At 39.7% G+C, this 21,444-nt stretch overlaps 1 protein-coding gene across 1 annotated transcript in view; it reads right to left on the bottom strand.

Moving 5' to 3' along the window:
• The window catches only part of LOC109390085 (vascular endothelial growth factor receptor kdr-like), a 286,991-nt gene that overhangs the window by 154,762 nt on the left and 110,785 nt on the right, over positions 1-21,444 (bottom strand). Inside the window, exons 5-10 of the mRNA XM_019656126.1 lie at positions 19,471-19,598; positions 12,733-12,892; positions 11,851-11,987; positions 11,316-11,493; positions 9,561-9,678; positions 7,442-7,614 (exon numbers count right to left, since the gene is read on the bottom strand). Of these exons, the coding sequence (XP_019511671.1) occupies positions 7,442-7,614; positions 9,561-9,678; positions 11,316-11,493; positions 11,851-11,987; positions 12,733-12,892; positions 19,471-19,598 (894 nt within the window). The remainder of the gene's footprint in view (positions 1-7,441; positions 7,615-9,560; positions 9,679-11,315; positions 11,494-11,850; positions 11,988-12,732; positions 12,893-19,470; positions 19,599-21,444) is intronic.

Here is a 21,444-nt window from a genome sequence, read left to right as displayed (position 1 = left end):
TGACCTCTGTCTTTTCTGCATATTTGTCTCCATAAGAACCTGAATTCAAACTGATTTGGCTGTTTAGGGAGTAGCCAACCAAAGACTGAGGAAAAAATGTATATAAAATGGCACCCTCCTATCTTCATTCTCTAGCCCCTTCCCATTGCTTTCTACTTATCCATAATACTTATGAGTACTATACCACATGACATATTACATATTTATTGGTTTTGTTTTCCTATGTATACCCTTCTATAATATAAGTTTTACAAGTGCCAGGATTTTTTTGGTCTCTATTTCCTGGAACAACCCCAGTGCCTAGAATAGTACTTGGAAAATAGTAGGTAGCTCAATAAACATTTGATTAATTCATTTTTTATGAATGAGGGAAAGAATTCTTTTATTTTTGCTGCTTCTTTCCCAAGTGATGGGAGAGAGAAAGAACCAGAGAAAGAAAGACAGATAGAGATTAGAGAGAGAGAGAGAAATAGAGAGAGAGAGAGAGAGAGAGAGAGAGAGAGAGAGAGTTAGTTAGTTAGTTAGTTAGTTTTAAAAAGTAGCCAAGACACATAGTTAGGATTTTTGGCAGAAGCCCTGTACCCTTATTCCCCTGGCCCCTCATCTCGGTAAAAGAAACAGTGTCTACAAACTTTACGCCATGCAGTACCTAGCAGGGGAGCCCTGAGGCCTGCCTGAAAGGTAAGGCTCTGGATCACAGGTACACATAGGTTCTACGTAATGTTCAGGGAGGTAATATGTGCTCACTTGCTCAGAACAAGACCCCTTGGCACAGTTCTTTCCACAAAGCTCCTGTCAGCATTCATCCACTTGCCAGATTGGCTCTTTTGGCTCCATTTGAGCCCAAAGGAGTCATCCCACCAGGGTGTGAATAATAGCTACCTGCCTCTCTCTAGCTAAGGAAGGACACCAAAAAGAACAGGGATAGCTTTGAAAAGCTTAACTGCTAATTCCAGAGGTCTTCCTGGCCCCACCCTTCTCTTCAGACTTTCCAGTGACTGACAGAACATTCCAGCACTAATTAGGTGCAGGGAGCAAATAATTGAGAGATGGGAACAGCCAGGGGAGCCGTGAGCTGGACTGGCCTTGACTTGGATGCCAATTTGTCTTAAATAACTCATATGGTGAAGGAGGGGGAGAGAGGACTGACCTAATGAATTCTGTTCAGTTTTATTTTGTGCCTTTCTCTGGGCATTTTCCCCCATGAAAACGAGTGTTCAACTGACTTAGGAAATGGAAAACAATATGGTGTTCCTGTCTGCATTTTGGCTGAGGAGACATGTTCAGAAGAAAAGAAAAAGTGAGGTTTATGTTTCCTTAATTCTGTGATCCACCCTGGAAATTGTTTCTCTTCTTGCTCTTTGGCTCTGGCTGTCAGAGGTAGGAATGGTAAGCCCAGGAAGTACTGCTAAGGCTGAAAGAGGGACAGTACTTGGTCCCACTTTTGAGTCCTGTACTTCCCTCTCTGGCCAGGACTAGGTCACAGACTTTCAAGGTACTGGTACTAAATACTATATTTAGCATGCAATACTGGGTTTAACACTGAATGTACATGGCTAATGAATCTGTGCTATTTTTATAATCTGTGTTGGAAAACAATCTCAAGATTATCAGGGCTTTAAAGGCCATTGGATGCCAAAACACTTCCTATCCCATCTCTACCAAGTAGTTTTCCTGTCTCTATACACAGGATGCTCATTGTCTCACAAGACAGCTGTTCCATTATTCAAAAATTTCATTGTTTTGTTGTTGTTATTTTGTTTTTGTTTTAAATTGACATACAATATTATATTGGTTTTAGGTATATAACAATGATTCAACATTTGTATGCATTGTGAAATGATCACCACAATAAATCTAATTACCATCTGCCACCACACAGAGTTAATAAAATATTAGTGGCAATAGTCCCATGATGTACATTACATTCCTATAACTTGCTTATTTTATCACCAGAAATATGTACCTCTTGACCCCCTTCACCCATTTTGCCCACCCTCCCAACTCTCCAACACCGCTTCTCTCTGGCAACCACCAATCTGTTTTCTGTATCTATAACTCTGTTTTGGTTTTATTTTGTTTGTTCATTTTTGTTTGTTTGTTTGTTTTCATATTCCATATATAACTGAAATCATATGTTTGCCCTTTTCTGTCTGACTTAATTCACTCAGCACAATAGCCTCAAGATCCATCTATGTTGTCACAAGTAGCAATATTTCATCTTTTTCTGGGCTGAGTAGTATTCTATCATGTGTGTATGTATACAAGTATATGTAAATACATTACCAAGTTACATTCCCACAAATACTGCATCAGAGTTCCATTTTCTCCACATCCTCACCAACACTTGCTATTTCTTGTTTCGATGATGATAGCCATTCTGACAGGTGTGAAATGATATCTCATTGTGGTTTTGATTTGTATTTCCCTGATAATTGGTGATGTCTGACTTCTTTTCATGTGCCTGTTGGCCATGTGCATGTCCTCTTTGAAAAAAATGTCTATTCAGATACTCTTCCCATTTTTTAAAGTTGGATTGTTTTATTGTTGTTGTATTATATGAATTCTTTATATATTTTTTATATTAACCCTTTATTAAATGTGATTTGCAAATATCTTCACTCATTCAGTAGTCTGCCTTTTCACTTTTTTGCTCATTTCCTTCACTGTGCAGAAGTTTTTTGTTTTATGTTGTCTCACTTGTTTATTTTTGCTTTTGCTTCCCTTGCCTTTGGAGTCAGGCCCAAAAAGTCATTGCCAAGATCGATGTCAAGGAGCTTATCTCCTGTTTTCTTCTAGGAGTTTTATAGTTTCAGGTCTTACATTAAAGTTTTTAATCCATTTTGAGTTAATTTTTGTGTATGGTATAAGACAGTTTCAGTCTTTTGAATGTATTTCTCCAGTTTTCCCAACACCATTTATTGAATAGGTTGTCCTTTCCCATTGTAGATTCTTGACTCCTTTGTCATAAATTAATTAACCATATATATGTGGGTTTATTTCTGGGCTATCCTCTTCCACTGATTGATGTGTCTGTTTTTATGCCACTATCACACTGTTTTGATTACCATCACTTTGTAATATAGTTTGAACTAAGTTTTGTTGTTTAAAAGACACAATTCCTCTTATATTTAGCCAGAAACTGACTCCCTTCAATTAAGTTTTTGCCTTTCAGGGTCATACAAGATAGATAGTTTTATTTTCCCAGTATAAACATATACTAGACAGAAAGGTATTTAAGGTTACATATTATTATCACACCGATTCTACAAATTTAGAAATTGTGGAAGTGAGAGATAGAATTTAGAACATTTTGATTTGGGAGTAAGGCTAATATGTCTCTTCTTCTTCCCATCCTGCCACATTTGTTAGTACTAGCACAAATGCAATCACTTTGCATTGTCCTGGCCTTTTGATAGAAATCCTCTGAAGGGTGATCTGCCCTTGGAAGGCTGGGAGGCTATGAAAAAAGTCATGCAAAATGACCTGACATAAAAATGTTCTGGATAATGTGTTAAGAAGTTTTCCCAGAGGAGCCTAAGTGGTCGAGTAGAGTAAGAGCAGATGCTAGGGATGTTGGGGGAGTATTTCATGGACCCCCTCAACGGGAATTTCCATTGCTTCCTAGTTGGGAGTAGAGCCAATCCTGTACCTCCTTTTCTCTCTCCCTCTACTCCCCTGTTCGTCAAGGCCACATATCCCAGTCATGCTTTCCACAACACCAAGAATGATGCAGGGGAAGCTCAGAAACCATGGGGCAGCCTATGGTCTGATGGTTCCTATGACAGTCAGGACAGTCAAAGGGATAGACAGAGACTCTTCTGGACTGAGCTGCTAAACTTGCAATCACTTTATCTCCCTCAAATATGGGTGTGGGGCCAGTTGGCAGTGGAGGCTGCGGCTATTGAGGAGAGCACCCGTGCAGTCCAGGTCTGCTAAATCCACTTCCCCAAGACTGCAGGTCTTTAGGGTCACACTAATGAGCATACCCAACCAAGCATAGTACCACCTGCTTTCTGCTACCTTGCCATGAGTCATTTAGGTTAGGAATAAGACCACAACCCCATCCAGATCTGAAGCTGATATAAGTGTTAATCAAACTACAGGAAAGGACAAATGCATGAAGACAAAGTTCATGTCTCTGAACTATAGTTGTGCAACAGTATACATGGCACACACTGCTTGTTTTTCCCTTATTTCTTTTTCCCCTTCATCCACAGTAATAGATTTTATAACTGGGAATATAACTGCTTATTTAAAGACTATGTTTCCTATCCTCCTAAGCAGCTAGGGTGACCATGAGACTAAGTTCTGGTGTATGCAAATTCCCTGTGATGTTCTTAAAATGGTAGAGCATGAGTCCTCTTTCCCCATTTGGTGGTAGAAATCTATCTCAGACCATATGGATAAGAACAACACTTTAGGAACAGCAGAGCAACAAGGATCCTGGATCACTGACCAGGGTGGTTCTGTATTATCTTGTTTAAGTCACTGTTACTGTTGTTGTGGTTTTTATTTTATGGGTCTTCAAATATTTAAGCATATTTTTAAAATTATTGTATTTACTTTGTTATATTAATATTATTAATTTTTATTGAGGTATAATTGACATATAACATTATATTAGTTTCAGGTGTACAATGCAGTGATTTGATATTTGCATACACTGTGAAATGATTACCACAATAAGTCTAGTCATTGTCATTTGGAATATCTAAAACAGCAGCCAAATCTAGAACTTAACTAACACAGAAGTCTTACATTAAGTTTTGGCTGCTTTCTAACATACTATATGAGACGCTGAATAAGTCACTTCCTTACTCTGGGCCTCAGTTTTTCCCCCATCTTTAAAATGAACAGGATAAGGGGGAGAATTAGATGGTCCTATGCTTTGAACCAGCTGGGTGACCCCTACTTGGGTTATTTGTTTTCTCTTGACCCCTATTTCCAAGTTTTATATTTGGAGTGATTTTTCCCATTTGGGATGGTGAACTATTTCTGCTAGGCTGTGCTGCTATACTGCTTTTCTATTTCTTCTACTAGAGTATATGCAGGTTGAAAAGCGAGAACCCATAGTTATATTTTAATCATATATCCCATACACCTAGTCCAGGGCTATGCAACCCTGTCTGTATGGGTGCTTAAATCAGATTCAACTATCTGAGTCTTTTAGGACCTAAAAGTATATTTCGTATTTCTTTTCGGGTACACAGGGGTTAGTGTAAGGAGCTAATACAGAAACTAAAGACTTATGCCTCCTCCCAACCCTGTGCCTGCAAATCAACTATTTCTTTAGCTATCAGTGGACTGTGAGAGGCAAGTGTGGGCTGCAGTAAGAGGAAAAAACAAAGCCTCCTCAGGCCATTCTATAGGGACGTGGGAAAAGAGATCACAGCTGGTGACCAGTACCTTAGTTCCCTATCAACCTTGAGCAGTTTTTTGTTTATTTGTTTGTTTGTTTGGTGCTGGAAAACTCTGAAATGAGTTTATTTAATATGGTGGTATCACTAAGGCATCATTTGGAACCATATGAAAACAAAAAAGGCAATGATCTTGAAAAAGCACAGACTACATGGTTTTTTACCAGAGAGCCCTTAGGACAGATGGAAAGTATTAACAGGTTTTTATTGCTCTCTTTCTTTCTTCTTCAGACAGTCCAATAGTGAAATCCTGAGGCAAAGAATAGTTTTAGCACAGAATGAACATAGAGAAAGTGATAGTGGTGGGTAGGGATGAGGAATTTTGCTCTATATTTTGGCTTTGGCCTTTATTTAGTTGGAATAGACTATAGTCTATCTCTAGACACTTCACTTGATATAGAAACTATTTCTTGGTAACTAGGGTGCCTAAGATATGCTGCTGAAGTAGTAATGTTCAACAATTTTGGCAGAAGAACTCTGATAAAAGATAAGGAAAAGATGACAGCAAAACATGAGACTTTCTTCAACTCGTGTCATTTTTATGACAGTCCTGTAAGGCAGGTATCATGATACTTATTTTAAAGATGACAAAAGAGAGGATCACAAGGGCAAAGTGAATTGCCTCAGGTCACAAGTCCAGTAAGAGCTTGAGTCAGAGAAACTGAGTTTGAGAATAGATTCTAAGCCTAGCCTTTCCTTCATTATGTGCCCACCTGACTGCCAGGGTAACAAGTGATGAGACATGATTGAGAGACCAGCAGGGATGGCAAACAAGCCACCAAGTGCTTATCCCAGTGTCCAGACTGGAAATCATCTAACTATGGCAATCATGGTAGCGAAGAGGATAGTGGTGGTAGCTATTTATAGTTTTTCAAATTATCCCACTTGTTTTTATATTGGAAGACCTAGACAAATCCAGGGAACATTCATAGGTAAGCAAGAATGGACAAATAACATAGATAACACAAAGATGCTGTACAACACAAAGATGCTGGATAAGAATCTAGGAAGCTTCCCTCCCCTCCCCCAACCCCTACACCTTTGCAAAAACAGTGGTGTGGAGAAAGAAAGGATGAGGAGGCATTGTCCTAGAGACAAATAAGGACCCAGCTGGCTTCTCCTTCTTAGTCTGCTCTCTGATGAGCAAAAGCTAAAAAAAGAAAGGATCGTTCTATTCAAAAGCAGCTCTTATTTATCATGGACTCCACCACTTCCCACTTTCTTATCAGAAGCCCAACATATAGGTGAAAGGTAAACTAGGCTTCTCATAATGGTTGAAAGCTCTTCCACTGGAAGACGATGCAGAGACAGAGAGACTAGAATAGAACATTTGTTTGGGGTAGGAGAGAAGCTAGCTAAGCAACATTGGCTTTCAAGCAGCTAGATAAAATTGGAGCAAGGACATTATAAGGCAGACAGTGGTGGTGGCTCTGCTCAGAATGTCTGATTATATCATTTTGTTCAGTTTCAAGGGAAATCAGTGGGAGTGCATCTAGGATAAGCCATGGAAGACAATGTAATCTTTTCCTTCCAGTCCCTTTCATGTACAGTAAAACCTTGGATTGCGAGTAATGTGGTTTGTGAGTGTTCCACAAGACAAGCAAACATTTCTAATACATTTTAATTTGGTAAATGGGCGATGTCTTGCAATATGAGCAGTATGTTTCCGGGACGAATTATGCTCACAAACCAAGGTATTACTGTACAGAAAAAGGTACTGAGGTGGAGTTTTGGCTCCCCTCACCTCAAATTACATTATCTCAATAAAAAGAGACCAATTTTAAGGGTCTTTGGTAACAGAAAATGACAGGAAATGAATTCATCAGAACTCTGAAAATTTTATCAGCATAGAGGGCTAATCAGCAAACTCCTGGTGACCAAAAACCACCTTCAAAACCCTTGTCTCTGCATACTTGAGGTAGTTCCTATCATATCCCTACTTTGAATCTTTTTTTTTCTCCTAACAAAACAGAGACAGGAACCTGGAAGAGTTGCATGACTCCCAAATCCCAATAACTCACCATTGACAATCAGTTGTATGCTGAGGTTTTTGTAGAGGCCATGCTTGGTGTTGCTCAGAGCAAAAGTGTAGTTCCCAGCATGCTTTACATTCACTTCCAGGATTGTGAGTTTGTACTTAAGAGGATCAGGCTGAAAGGTATGGTTTACTGGGAGTGGCTTTTCATCTTTGAACCTGTGAGGCGTGGGGAAGGAATGATTAGTACAGTGCTGACCTCTAGGACATCCAGGTTTCTACACCAGAGGCATTTGGGTTCGGCTCCATCATAATCAGCAAGAAGAAACAAACCAGTGGAATCATTTCCATACAATTCCCATGCTGGAGCACCTTAGTACAGCCACACTGGTTGTAAAAGATTGAAGCTGTCTCTTCCTTTTTCCTTAATAGTCAAAACTTTTGGAAAGTGCCCTCATGCTTGCTTCCACTTCTTCACTTTCCATCTATTCCTTAACATTTTAAACTCAGATTTTCCTCCCTGACACCCTTTCAAAATCATATTCTCCAATTTCCCCACCAGTGCCCTATTTATCAAAGCCAGTGGCCTTCTCTCAGCATTTACAACCTTCCAGTCTTCTGGAGTGTTTGACTGAGGGACCATGTCTTCGTCATTTAGCCTCTGGGACACTGTTATAATCATTGTTTCTCTCTCTTCTTCACTGACTCTTCTTCCATTTTCTTCCCCCTTAAATATGTGCTCCATACAGAGTAAGTACTTAAAATACTGGGTTGTCAGAAAAGTCATGATACATTTTTGCAACAAAAAACATAGAAAAAATACGTCATGACTTTTCTGACAACCCAATACTTTAGCAGACCAGTAAAATACGGAGAGAGAGGGCTTTGACTAAGAAATTTTAGGAGTTGCTAATAAGCTGAATACATGTAGGGTGCTGTGTAAATATCAGTAATTCATAGTAGTAGGATAAGAAAGGCATATAACCTCCCCACCCAATATAAATGATCCCCCAGGTTCTACCTTTGGGCTCTTTTCTCCCTATGTACTCTTCCTGGGGGCATTTATCCACTCTCTAGTTTACAGCTTCAACACCTAGTTTCAGACCCATATTTCCAAATATTCATTGACTATCTCTAAATGAGCTCATCATCATGTTCCTTTCATGCTCCCCTTTTCATCCTGATGAAGCATAGGCTGTTAATAGCACCACCAGTCTCATAATCCACCAAGCTTGAAAACTGTGAAGGATTACAGATCCTTGGGTTTTAATTCATATATCTAATTGGAATCTGAATCCTAAAGATTATCCTCTGCAAATGTTTCTCAGGTCTATCCCTTCTTATACTCCCATTGTCTCCTGATTTTGCAGGCCCATATTATGTCTCACATGAACTATTGCTAAAACCCCCTAAACCGGTAGCTATTTCTCTAGTCTTTCTCCATTCCAAACTGCATAAGGCCACATTAATCTTCCTAAAGCTTAGCTTCAAATCTATCACTCCTGACTCCAGAACCTTTGATGGTTCTCTACTACATACCATAATAAGCAATACAGATAAACACAACAACAACAACAACAACTTATAATTTACTCCTCAGAACAATTCTGTGACAGGATATCATCACCCAGATTTTACAGATAAAGAAACTGAAGCTCAGAGAATGTAAGTAACTTGTTTAGTAACTTGATGAACTGGAACTGGAACACAGGTTTGTCTGGCTCAAAAGCCCATATTCTTTCTACCTTATCACTTCTTATCCTGGTATTCAAGGACCTCTGTTAGACTGGGTAAGTTCACCTTCAAGACTCCTTCCAAACCTGAGATTGTGGAATTCTACAGTGGCTTTGGCTACCATCCCAGCCTTATTTCCACCTCTCTTTTCAGAGTAGAAAACACATTTTTCCCCAAATACATAAGAGATCAAGAAAGGAAAAAGGAAACAAAGAAACCTGTGGAGGAGGAGATAAAGCACTAGTTTCTGAGGCTGTGAGTGCCCTGAGAGTAGGGTTATGATTAGAGTATATTTCTGAGTCCTCAGTACCTAGCCCAGGTTCTGCTATATGACTGACCCTCAATAAGGGTGTGTTGAAGGAGCAGGTCTTAAGGGTGGGGGTAAAACACTCTGAGGAACAGAGATACCCAGGAAAAAATGCTCTACTTACCAGGTCACATTGGGGAGAGGGAAAGCATCCACCCTTACTCCCATTTTGAGCATACTTTGCCCAGCTGTCACCTCATAAATTCGTCTTCTCTTGTGGCTCACATTGAGGAAGGCTTTCTCTGGAAGTAGACAGGTATGGAGTCAGAGGAAGAAGGTATAACTGAATCTCAATTTTGTTCACCCTTCCTATTAGCAGTCACATCCTTCACAGCCCCAGAGGGTCAAACTTGATTGTCATAAACTGGTGTTTCTCAATGTGAATTGGAGGGGAGCACTGCTGGCATTCTGTAAGGGAAAATTCTTTGTTGTGCAATACTATCCTAAACTTTGAAGGCTGTTTATAATACTTGGTCTGTCCAATCATTGCCAGTAGCGACCCCCCGTCATTTTGACAAGTAAAAAATGCCCTTATGCATTTCCAATACTGCCTGTGAGTTGAGAGCTACCTAATTAAGCCAATCATGTTGATCTTATTTCTTGCCAAGTGATTATTTAAAACATGCTCAGGTAATGTATTTCTGAACAATGAAATAAAAGGGGAAATTAGCTCAGGGACTTCTGGGGAAGATTTTCAAAACTCTTAAAAAGAGACACAAGTCATGGGATTTTCATTTTTTCCTGTCTCTAAGACACTATCTTTGGCATATGGGGTCTGGGACTGTGGCAGCATGAGGCGCACTTTAAAGATTCTGAGAGTGGCAGAGTAAAACAGGGAAAGGAACCTGGCTTCTAGAGGACACTGTTGATCCACTAAGTGTATCAGCACTGTAACTGTAAACCTCAGGACTCTTTGTTGTATGAGATATTGTCCTTAGTTTTAGTCAGTTTTAATCTTGCTTCTAACCAAAGGGAGCCCATTTGATAGCAGTGGCTACATGGAACCCAGAGGCTGAGAGAACTAAAGCAGGTTGCCTTATAAACCAGGCTGTAGAGGGTTCAATTGAGCGTAAATGGTAAAATTTCTTCCTACAGAAAAAACCCGGAGTGTGTGTGTTTGTATTTGTGTGTGGATAGGTATTAGTATTTGTGGCTTAGGGTTTTCATGTATACATGCAAAAATTAGGTATGTCCATGTAACTGTGCTAGGAGGGATATGTATATTAATATGTTTGTGTGAGCATGTGTGAGTATATGTGTATGCGTGCATATGTATGTGTATGTGTCTTTGTAAGAAAAGAACTTCATGAACACAAGGTAATCAGGTTAAATTCAAGTTCACTTAGTTCTTTCCACCAGGCAATCTATGGTCACACTGATATCAGAAAAACAAGCTAGAAGCACCCTCGAACTTCATATTATGATGATGAGTGAAATGATGATGATCATAGATGAGAAAAACGAAGCTCAGGGAAGTAAAGCAAGTTATCCAAGATCACACTGCAAATTGGCAAAGAAGATAGAACATTCAAGAATCTAGTCTTTACATGGGCCAAAATACTGATGAGCTACTTCACCCCAAGTCCTTAAAACATAAAACTATTATATAACTAGCCAACAAGATGCAAAAATGTGTGAGTTAAATCACAGTGCTCTCCAGCATACAATCCCCGTGGCAGAGTGAGAGAACAGAAAAGGGACTGCCTGACATTTGCTAGCTTTTCTGATTTCTGCACCAAAGCATTGGGACTCTAAGCCTTAGAGACCATAATAATGGGAGAGGAAATGAAAATATGTCTGCATGATTCCTTATATATAAGGGGATTACAGCAGGCAGGACAGTCCTCAAGAAAGAATCAGGAAAGAAAGTTTTACATACTGTACACTGTGATGGTGATGTTGGCTTGCAGGGCAGTGTTGTTGTCTTCCCTGCAAATGTACAAACCCTTGTCTTCCATAGTTACATTCCAGATGGTCAAGTTACTGTAGCTTTTGTACACAGGGGACCCTTGGTACAAGTTCCTTTTCACTTCACAACACCTGGGTATTGTCTTGGACTGTGGGGTGGGACAGAAAAAAAGAATATGTCAGTTGAGATTATTGAGCACTCCTAGGAACCTAACTTATCACAGCTATACAGGAAGCTGAAGAAAATCCCTATGAAGAGCTGACATTTTTCCTGCACTTCTATTAAATCACATATGTAATTAACGAACCATGATATGATGCAAAGTGAAATGCAGTCCCCCCACAAGACTGGCCTCCTTAAATGCAGAAGCTGTTTATTATTCAATTTTTTGATTCGCTTAGCACTTTGCCTGGTTCTTGACGCAGAGTAGAAACTGACTGGGAATGGCAGGGAAAGAGGATGTTGGCAGATTTGTAAATATTTGGAGTAGGGACAGTGTCCTTACATTTTGCCGATTAAACACCCAGTTCAGTTTGATTCGTCCATTGAACGTGGTCTCTGCAACACACTGCAGGAAAAGGGTGTCTCCTATTAGAAGTCTCTGGTGGCTGTATCTGATGGAGATATTTTCTTTCTTGGTTTCTGGAAAATAGATCATATGGCATGGTGATACTGACAAAGAAGGCAAAAGACAAATATGTTAATTATGGAATATTTTTTAGAATTCTCAATTCCTCATTCCCTTTCTTAGTTGAGAAATGTAGACTCAAAACCAAACCAGAATGTTCCATGAGATTTTATATAAACTGTATCAAAAGGGTTGGTGGTGGTAGCAGGGATTATCTTTCTAGTTCCTAAGCTTTTTCAGTGAAAAGGATTCTAGAATCTTGCTTAGGAAATTTTATAACCAGTTTAATAACCTCTCCATCAGGAAGATTTTCCTTCTAGTGATCTGAAGCCATCCAGCCCTTCTGTGGTTAATTCTGCCACATTTCTGAATTCTCTGAGCAAGGGGCCTTCCCTGAGTTAGAGGCCCATCTTCACTTCTATACAAGGGCAGCATTAACATAGAACTCCAAGATGTCTATTGGTTAGCCACAATATGTGCCATCATTTCATAGTTTTATAAATTCTTATAAAAGTTGAGTATTTATTGCTAGACACTGACAAACCACTAATTTTATGGGTCAACAGATCAGGCAACTGGAAACAGTCAAGAACTGGGCTTTTTTTTCTGACATACATTCAGTTCTTAAAATAAAAGCTTAGAATCCCTGGTTATTAATATGGAAGAGATTGTAGCTGGAGTAAGGTTTATACAAATAGCAAGTGATTCTCAGGAGGAGCAGGATCCCATTTCTTAACCTGAAAGCACAAGATCACATACCCAAACGCTGTGGGAGATACAATGACCTGTGTGTCTTCCCATTGACTTCAGCAATGCACTGGAGTATGCTGCTGTAGAAGTGGTAGGAGGGTCGGGTCACAGTGAAGCCTTTCCGGGGATCCCAGTTTTGGCTTGCATAGGTGAATGTGGCAGGGTGTAACTGTGGGGCAAGGAAAGGAGGACACAGGAAGACATAAATATAAAGATCTTGCCAGTCCTCAGTGTCATGCCCAAGCTCTCTGCTTTGAAGCCACAGGAGAGAAGTGACCTGTCCTCCCCCTCTCCCACACAAGCTGCCTCTGGATTGAGTCTGTGCTGGTTAACCTTTGTTTTCTTCTCAGAGATTAGCACAGCTCTGAGCTCAAACTAGATACTCAACAAATAATAATTACACTAGTAAACATGTAGACAATGCTTACCATGTGCCAGGCACTGTATTAGCTCATTTAATCTTCACAACTACCCTATGAGGTAGGTATTATTGTTACACTCATTTTACAGATGAAGTTTATAGGGGATACCTTGCCTAACTGATTGCTTATTATTGGATTAAATATCAAGGTTCAGATCTCTTCTATTAGAGATGTTTAGAGCCTATGCTAAGATTCACTATGGCCTTCTTTTTAAGATATATGAGAGAGCTGGAGCTGTCAGTTTCCCAGGTTCTACATCTGCTCATCAGGGCCCCGATATTTACTGATGATCTGTCACTCTGGGTGGCTCTTTCTGCCTCAGGAAAGGACATATGAAAAGGACTTTAATGAACTTAGTGGCCTACATGAAGTCCATTTGTTCATTTATAGCTGGTATTTTCATTCATTCAAACATTTAATATTTAACAGTGTCTACTCTGTGCTGGGCCCTAGGGTTCCAGCTGCAAACAGTACAGACTGAATGCTTACTCTCAACTAGTGGTTTCTAAATAGACCTGGATTGCTAAATCTTCTTTTGGTGAATATAAAAGTAATACATACCAATTGTGAACATTTTTCAAAAATATTGGAGAAAGCAATGAAAAATAATAATGACTTATAACCCAAAAATAGCCACTAGGAACAATGAAACATATTTACTTATAGTCCTTTTTCTAAGTATGTATACATTGGTACATATCTATACTTATACTGTAAACACAATTTAGCCTGGATTTTTCCTATTTTACATTATATCATTAGGATGTTATCATATTACTAAAAACTCTTCATAAACATAATTTTAATAGCAGTATAATATTGGTTATTATATTATTTATTTAACCATTCTTTTATTGTTAAATATTTGTTATAATAACTTTTGGTTTTGTTATTGAAAATAATGTGGCAATGAATATCTTTATGTTTAAGTCTTTGCTTATTCACCTGACACAATGCATAATTATTAGGTCAAAGGGTACAAGCATTTTCCAGGCACTTGATGTATTTTGCCAAAGTCCATCACAGCAAAAATATTCCAATTAACGTCCATTGGTGTGTGAGACTAGACCCTACATTTTAAGGAGGATCTTTACAAATTGAAGCATAACCAAAAGAGGATGATCAGAACTATGAAGGTTCTGGGAGCATTGTGATATAAGTAATAATTTAAGAAACAGGACATTTTTAGCCTGACAAAAGAGAACATTTGAGGATGGAAAGTGGTAGGTGAGGTTGGTGATTGGTTAGGGGTAGGGTAGCTCTTTTCCTAGTATATGAGGAATTCTTACTTGGGAACTTGGGAGAAGAATTCAACTTGAGTATAACTTCAGAGGGTCAAATGTGGACAAGTGAGTAGAAATGACAGTGATGCATATTTTGGCTTAATAAGAAGATGGTGACCTCTGTGTCACTGAAAACACTGAAGCAAGAGTTGGATGACTATTTGCCCAGGATGCTATAAAATAATTTTTGCATCAGGTAGCAAATTAGACTTCAAGGTCTCTTCCAACACTGAGGTTTTATCCCTTTTTGACTCCCAGTTCAGTTCTCTTATTCTTACCCAACAGAATCTACCCAAAGCCTTTTTATCCTTAACCTCAGAACAAGATCGTCATCTAATTGTCTAATTACACATTGTAAAAAACTTAGAGTTGAAAGCTTACCACATTTCCTTTTAGTTTCATATTTTTTAACTTCTTAAATATTAAGTCAAATAAAAATATTTAAAAGCATTTTTCAAATATCACTTTTCACCAGAATCTTTGTTAGACCCCTTTGAGAAGCCCTTACATCGTTGGTAATTTCACCATCATCTAAATGTACTTAACTACCAGACACTAGGATCCTCAGAGAACTTAACAATTAAAAAGCAATACCATGAAATAAGGAAAACATAAATAACATGGGATAAATTTTAAAAAATAAAGGCTGAGAAGGTAACTGAATTCAGTAATTCATGAGAGTCAAAAACCTGGAGTTTATTGCCTGGTTATGCAGAAATTCAGTGTCAGTGGGATACTAAAATATTCCACAGTCTGATTGCAGTGCTAAAATGAAGACTCTGTGTCTTAATTTGTGTTCCATTTGCCTCATTCCTAAGAACAATTCATTCACTTAATTAATCCTATAGATCAGTGGTTCAGAAGAGGATGGGGGAGGGGGTTTGCTCTTCAGGGGACATTTGGCAATGTCTAGAGACATTTTTGTTGTCACAACTGGGAGGAAGGGGTTGCTACTGATGTCTAGTGGGCAGAGGCCAGGGATGCTGTTAAACATCCCACAATGAACAGGATAGCCCCCACCCCACAACAAAGAGCTATCTGAAACCACATTTTAGTAGTGCCAAGGTTAAAATTTCTTCTATTAGATTTAAAATCTCTCTGTTCTGCCCTTCCCCTTCCCTTCCATCCTAAGTTAGATCTCTATTAGACACTTAATTTATCTATATTAGACACAATTTATCAGAATAGGACCCTCCCCTTATTCTTATCCTACCTCTTCCTACTAACCTGCCCTGGCATCCCTCTTCCCACTACACAAACATGTGCTTTAAGTATGTAGTTTGTATGGGAGCTGCCATTTTCATACAAAGCCTGCCTCTCTGGCTACAGTGATTAGTCTAGAAGTGGTCATCGGATTCTAGGTAGGGCAATCAAAACCCTTCCCTGTGATTATTTCCTAATTCGTTGTCAGAGAGGGAATGCCTCAGTTCTTCTCTGGCAATGAATACTTACTGCCCTGTACATAACCATCTCCCCTTTGTGAAAGAAGCAGGTCTGTGGTATTCGAGAGAGGAGCTGTTACTGAACACATGCTCCTGAGGCTTAGCCATATTCTTCCTTTGGAAATACACTTTCCATTTTACCTAAGGCAATTCTAGTGTGTTAGATTTGGTTGGATTTCTGTCACTTTCAACCAATAATACTGGCTACCCCTTCATGTTTTCATATCTCTATTTGTGTTCCTTGCCCAATTATCTACCTATGGTGTTTCTACTTATTTATCAGGTCCCAGGTTGTTACCAGCTCAGCTCCTCAGTGAAGACTGCCTCAGGCAAGCAGTCTCTTTCTCCTCTGCCCTCCCATTGTGTCTGGTACATACAGGCATCTAATAGGGCATTTAGTCAAACAAACAAATTATTAAGGCCAGTATGAAATCTTCTTCCAACACACACACACACACACACACACACACACACACACACTGATACCACACTACTTGGAAGGCAGGAATCGAACCCTGAGAACATCAGTTGTGAATATTAAATGAGATCATGCAACTAAAGCTCTCAGCAGAGTGCCTGACACTGGTAAGGGCCTGTAATGATGTTGAATAGTAATTCAACTGGTAAGGGTGTTGAATAGTAATTCCCACCCTCCAAAAAATATATGTACTTGGACTTCTGAATGAGATGTTATTTCTGTCAAAGGTCCTATCTGTAAAAAGAATCTTTACAGATATAACTAACTTAAGGATCTTGAGAGGAGATAGATCATCCTGGATTAGGCTGGGCCCTAAATCCCATTTATATGTCCTTATAAGAGACAGAAGAAGAGAAAACACACATAGAGACAGAAGGCGAAAGCCATGTAAAGACAGTGACAGAGGTCGGTGTTATGCAGCCCCAAGCCAAGGAAGGTGTGGAGCCACCAGACACTGGAAAAGGTAAAGAAGGATTCTCTCCTAGAGTCTTTAGGAGAAGGATGTCCCTGCCAACACCTTGATTTCAGACTTCTGGCCTATAGGCCCATGAGAGAACACATTTCTATAGTTTTAAGCCACTCAGTTTGTGGTAATTCGTTATGGTAATTTGCTATTACTATGTTTGGGCAGTGCTTGGCATAAAGTAGACATAGTACTTGTGTTGGACTGAAGCAAATTATATTGAATTTGACCTCAGGATGAGTTTTGTTTTCCTTCTTCATGAATTTGGCTTTAGTTACTGTTAGTTACCATTGGGTAAACTCTTGAATACACTGTTGGCTTGCTTTTAACTAAAGCTCACTTCTGCTGAAGCAACACTTTAGGAAAAGGGGCACTCTTCTCTCTCCTCCACCTGCTGATTATCACTGAAACTCAGTGACGAGACTGAAAAGGCAAGAAGGAAAAAGCACACACTTACATGGGTCTGTGTGGCAGAGCAGGAAGTAGGAATACACAGCCAAGAAGTGAAATTCCAATCCTAATGACCGTCATTATACAGCACTTTTACCTGTACAGCCTATTGCATTTTACAAGGCATAATCCACATTCAGTCCCCTACCTGGCTAAAGATCGTTATCCAACCTACATTCCAGGTTTCCTAATTCTTAGTTCAGAACTCCTCTCTTTCTGTGAGCTTAAGGAAACTGACCTGATTCTAGAGAACAACTCAAGACCTATTTACAACGTGATAAAAAACCCTCCTATACCTTCTTCAGGGGTACCCTTTTTATCCACCACTCAGATCACAGTAGCCAAGCTTCAGGCTGAAAGTGGTGTCTAAGGGTTGAGGTAGAGTCTTCAGTCTATAACTCTTTTTAAATGCCAGCAGTTAAGATGTTTTTTTTTTCAAAATACAGTGAGATAATAAAGAAGCTAACTTGAACTGTGGAAAATGTTGGTTGATTTTAAAAGAAAGTGGAATGTTATGGGTTGGTGTTTTGAATCTCCTTTGAGTGGAAGGGGGAATTGTCTGGCTACCATGAGATTGCCTACTCTAATTAAATCTTAGGCAAGATAGCAGCTAAGGCCTTAGAAAAAAGCAAGTCCTGGTTATGTCTCTACTCCCATACCCAGGGACATCCTCTGGAGGTAAATTGGCTGACTAGTGAGGTTTAATTTTAGAAAAGGATGTCTGAAATTAGCCAGGTCAGTCCCTTCTCCACCTAGTGCTTCCTTTTGGCAGAAGAAAGAGACACAGTGACTCCAAGCTCCACCGGAGGCTAGCCTGGGGAGGAGGAAAAGGAGGCCTGGTGGGTGGGTCAGGCCACCTTCCCTGCATAGTAGGTAGAGGAAGGATGAGGTGGCCAGCCAAGCACATAAACTCTATAGCAGACTGCATCCTCCCTGCTCCACCCATCCCCACACACTACTGCTTCTTTTTGGATCAAGTCCCAAAGACAAGGAGCACCTTCCGTTTCCTTTCAGAAGAGCTGATAGAATGTCCCAGGGAAGAGTGAGAGCTGGTAGGTCAATGGAGGGAGGACTTCAGCATGGCTCTGAGGACTGCCCCACTGAGCATATAAAGGACTTTCTAACAACTTTAGGGGCAGACAGGCTTGGGAAGAGGAGGGCTTACCAAAAAACGATAGTGTGACCTTCAGGGAGTAGCTAGTGGATTCCAAGGTCTGGTGGAGCTTGTTAAGCTTAAATTCTTCTGCCTTATGCATCTTCCTATGCCACATCAGCTGATGCTACCAGAAAATTTCCTGGCTGACCCACCACTCAGCTTTCACAGCTGTACTGACAAAAGGCAATGGGAAAAAGCTGACACCCCCTATGGAAGGACAATAAGGGGATCATTGCCTGCTGCTGTGGGAGGTTCACAGCTTTTTCCTAACAAGAAAATGAAAAAGGGCTTGGGAGCAAAGGAACAATGTAACCAGGGGAAAAATACAGGTAGCCTATCACTCTGAAGGAGGCCACAAACACTGGGCAGGGAATCAGAATACTTGGTTTTTACTTTTGACTCTGACCCTTACGAAATATAGACCATAGGAAGTTCTCTAAGCCTAAGATCCCTCATGTGTAAAATGGAAATAATAAAGCTAGTTTTATCCACTTTACAGAACAGTTACATGTGTATCTCAAAGGAGGTGATATACATTAATCAATTTTAAAATTTGTAGTAATGTTATACAACTATGGATACCGAGGGCTTTGGTAGATGTGAAGGTGAACTACAAGGGATATATGTTACTATATTTATCACCACAATTGATTTAACTAATCAAGTTAGATAGGTGAGTTTCCACTCCCTCTCCTCTTCTCCTTATATATATTTCTGAAAACTATCCACTATTTTCTCTCTATTTAAGAAAAACGAACACTCTCGCCCCAGAGCTCTGGATATGGACATTTAAATATAGTCCACATGGATCTGTACAGGGCATCTAAGCATCCATTTCTTTTCCCCCTACTTTGTACAACCCTCTTGTGGTGACACTGGTCCAAGGCAAAATGGTAGTATGTCTGCTTTTATGTGCTGCTCCAAAGAAGCAGACATGACACAGCTGGAGCAAGTACCAGAAATGAGACTGAAACACTGTCCCCTACTCTCTTTGTGTTTCATACCCTAGATAGCAGCAAGTCCTTTATCTGAGATCTCAATAATGCAACTTACCAACTGAAGCTTGACATTGACATCAGGAGAAGTGACCCGGCAAGGCACAACCACCTCTTGGGTTCCAGTAAACACAGTGATCAACAGTGGCATATCGCTGTAGGTCTGCACAAAGATCTGGTTGTCATCTGCCGGGGTGAGAAATCAGACCAGTGTTGGTATTGTCATCAGATTAGAGCCCCTAGTTTTTATACGACCCTTGGAGATCATTATATTTAGTTCTGTACAAGAAGAAATTAAGGTTCAGAGAAGGAAAAGGACTCAACAAGGGATACAACCAGGACTTGAACCCAGGTCTCCTTACTCCCAGGCCAGGGATTTTTTCACAAGGGCCAGGAAAGAACACAAGTCTGTTCATAAAGGTAAGAGAAATCCATTCTATTAGTTCAACCCTACTGGGCCACATGGTACAAGTCAAATCTCTCATCCGCATGATGGTGTTTCTGACATGTATCAAACTTTCCATCATCCAAACTCCCTACTTCTTTTTCATATAAACTATTTTAAAACCATACGGGTTCCCTGCACATGATGATTATGTCACAACCATTTGAGCTAATATCTATAGTGATTCACAAATTACACATATTGTAATTGTATATCAAAGATGATCATTTATTTGAGTACTATCTCTCCCATACATACAAAAATCAAATTACTACTGTACTTTTATAAATGAAAATGCATTTGAATGACCACAGGCATGCTCAGCTTTCATCTACTTTGTCTTCTTACAGGAGATATCAGACCCAATCAATAAATTTACAATAGGCACTTGCAATGTAAGCACTTCTCATATGGTAAGTAAGCAGAATGGCAATCTAAGAATTGAGAATACTTAGAAAAAGTGAGCCTTCAGTTGTGTAACTTTGAAAATAATCCTGGTTGCTATTTATTTCTGCTACCTCGGCTTTCCCTCTTCAACAGGACCTAATGTTAGTCCATTTCTTATTCTGTACTTTGTCGTTCCTCAAGATGTCCTTGCAAGTACTTCTTAACTAAATACTGCACAATACAGCTTACAAATTCTCTTGTTAGCTTCCATTTTTCTTCTTCTCTAATGTAGGTTTATGCATCAACTCTCCATTTTTTTCTCTACAAGCTCTCCAGTAATTGCAGCTCTTTCTGTGGCTTCAACTAGAGATCATACTTATGACTTTATTCATACTCCTGAAATTCTCCTGCAAAACATCCAGCCATTTTTCTATCTGCAGTCAAGAGATGTCCCTTGGGCTGACCTACAACCATTTGACCTTCCATGATATAATCTAAAACATATCCTGTTCCCTCCAAAACCCCCTTTAATTTCCCATGTCTTTTAATGGCATTGAAAACCTCTCACTTACATAGGCTGCAAGTCTGAAATTAATTTTGCTCCCTCTCCCATATACTAACATTTAACTTTGGTTTCACCTATTTGTCAGATTATGCTGCTAAAATATAGGTATGTGTTGGGAGCCAGCTCTGCCTCAGTGTCTGACATGGCCAAGCACACTGCTATTGTGACAAATTCTGAAGCTCTGACTGAGAAACAGATACTGCTTTATATCTTAGAAAATTTAAATTCCCCATTGGGTGCCCCCCAGTAGGATGAAGATCTGACACCCCTTCTTGTAGTGATTGTTTTGTTTATCTTAACCGAATAAGTGAGTTTTAGACATATTGCAATAATTCTGTTTTGCTGTTAATTTCTTAGTAATAGACAAATTATGCACCTTGTAATTCTTTTTTTTTTAAAGATTGTTATTGGGGAATTGGGGGGATGGGAACAGTGCTGGGGAATTGGGGAAAGGGGAACAGACAAGTTGTTGTCGTTTTGTTCTTCAATCTAGTTGTGGAGGATGTTGCTTCACTGGCCCAAGTTGGCACCATCATTGCGCTCTTCTCTGGTGAGGCAGATCAGTCACTGGCTTCTGGACGGCCGCTCACTGCGGCTGCTGGCCGCTCACGCTGGCTGCTGGCCACACACGGTAG

The sequence above is a fragment of the Hipposideros armiger genome, unplaced genomic scaffold (genome assembly GCF_001890085.2).
Source record: "Hipposideros armiger isolate ML-2016 unplaced genomic scaffold, ASM189008v1 scaffold_254, whole genome shotgun sequence".
In the NCBI taxonomy this organism is placed as follows: Eukaryota; Metazoa; Chordata; class Mammalia; order Chiroptera; family Hipposideridae; genus Hipposideros; species Hipposideros armiger.
Note: the sequence above shows the minus strand (reverse complement) of the source record. Positions and strands in the feature narration are given on the sequence as shown.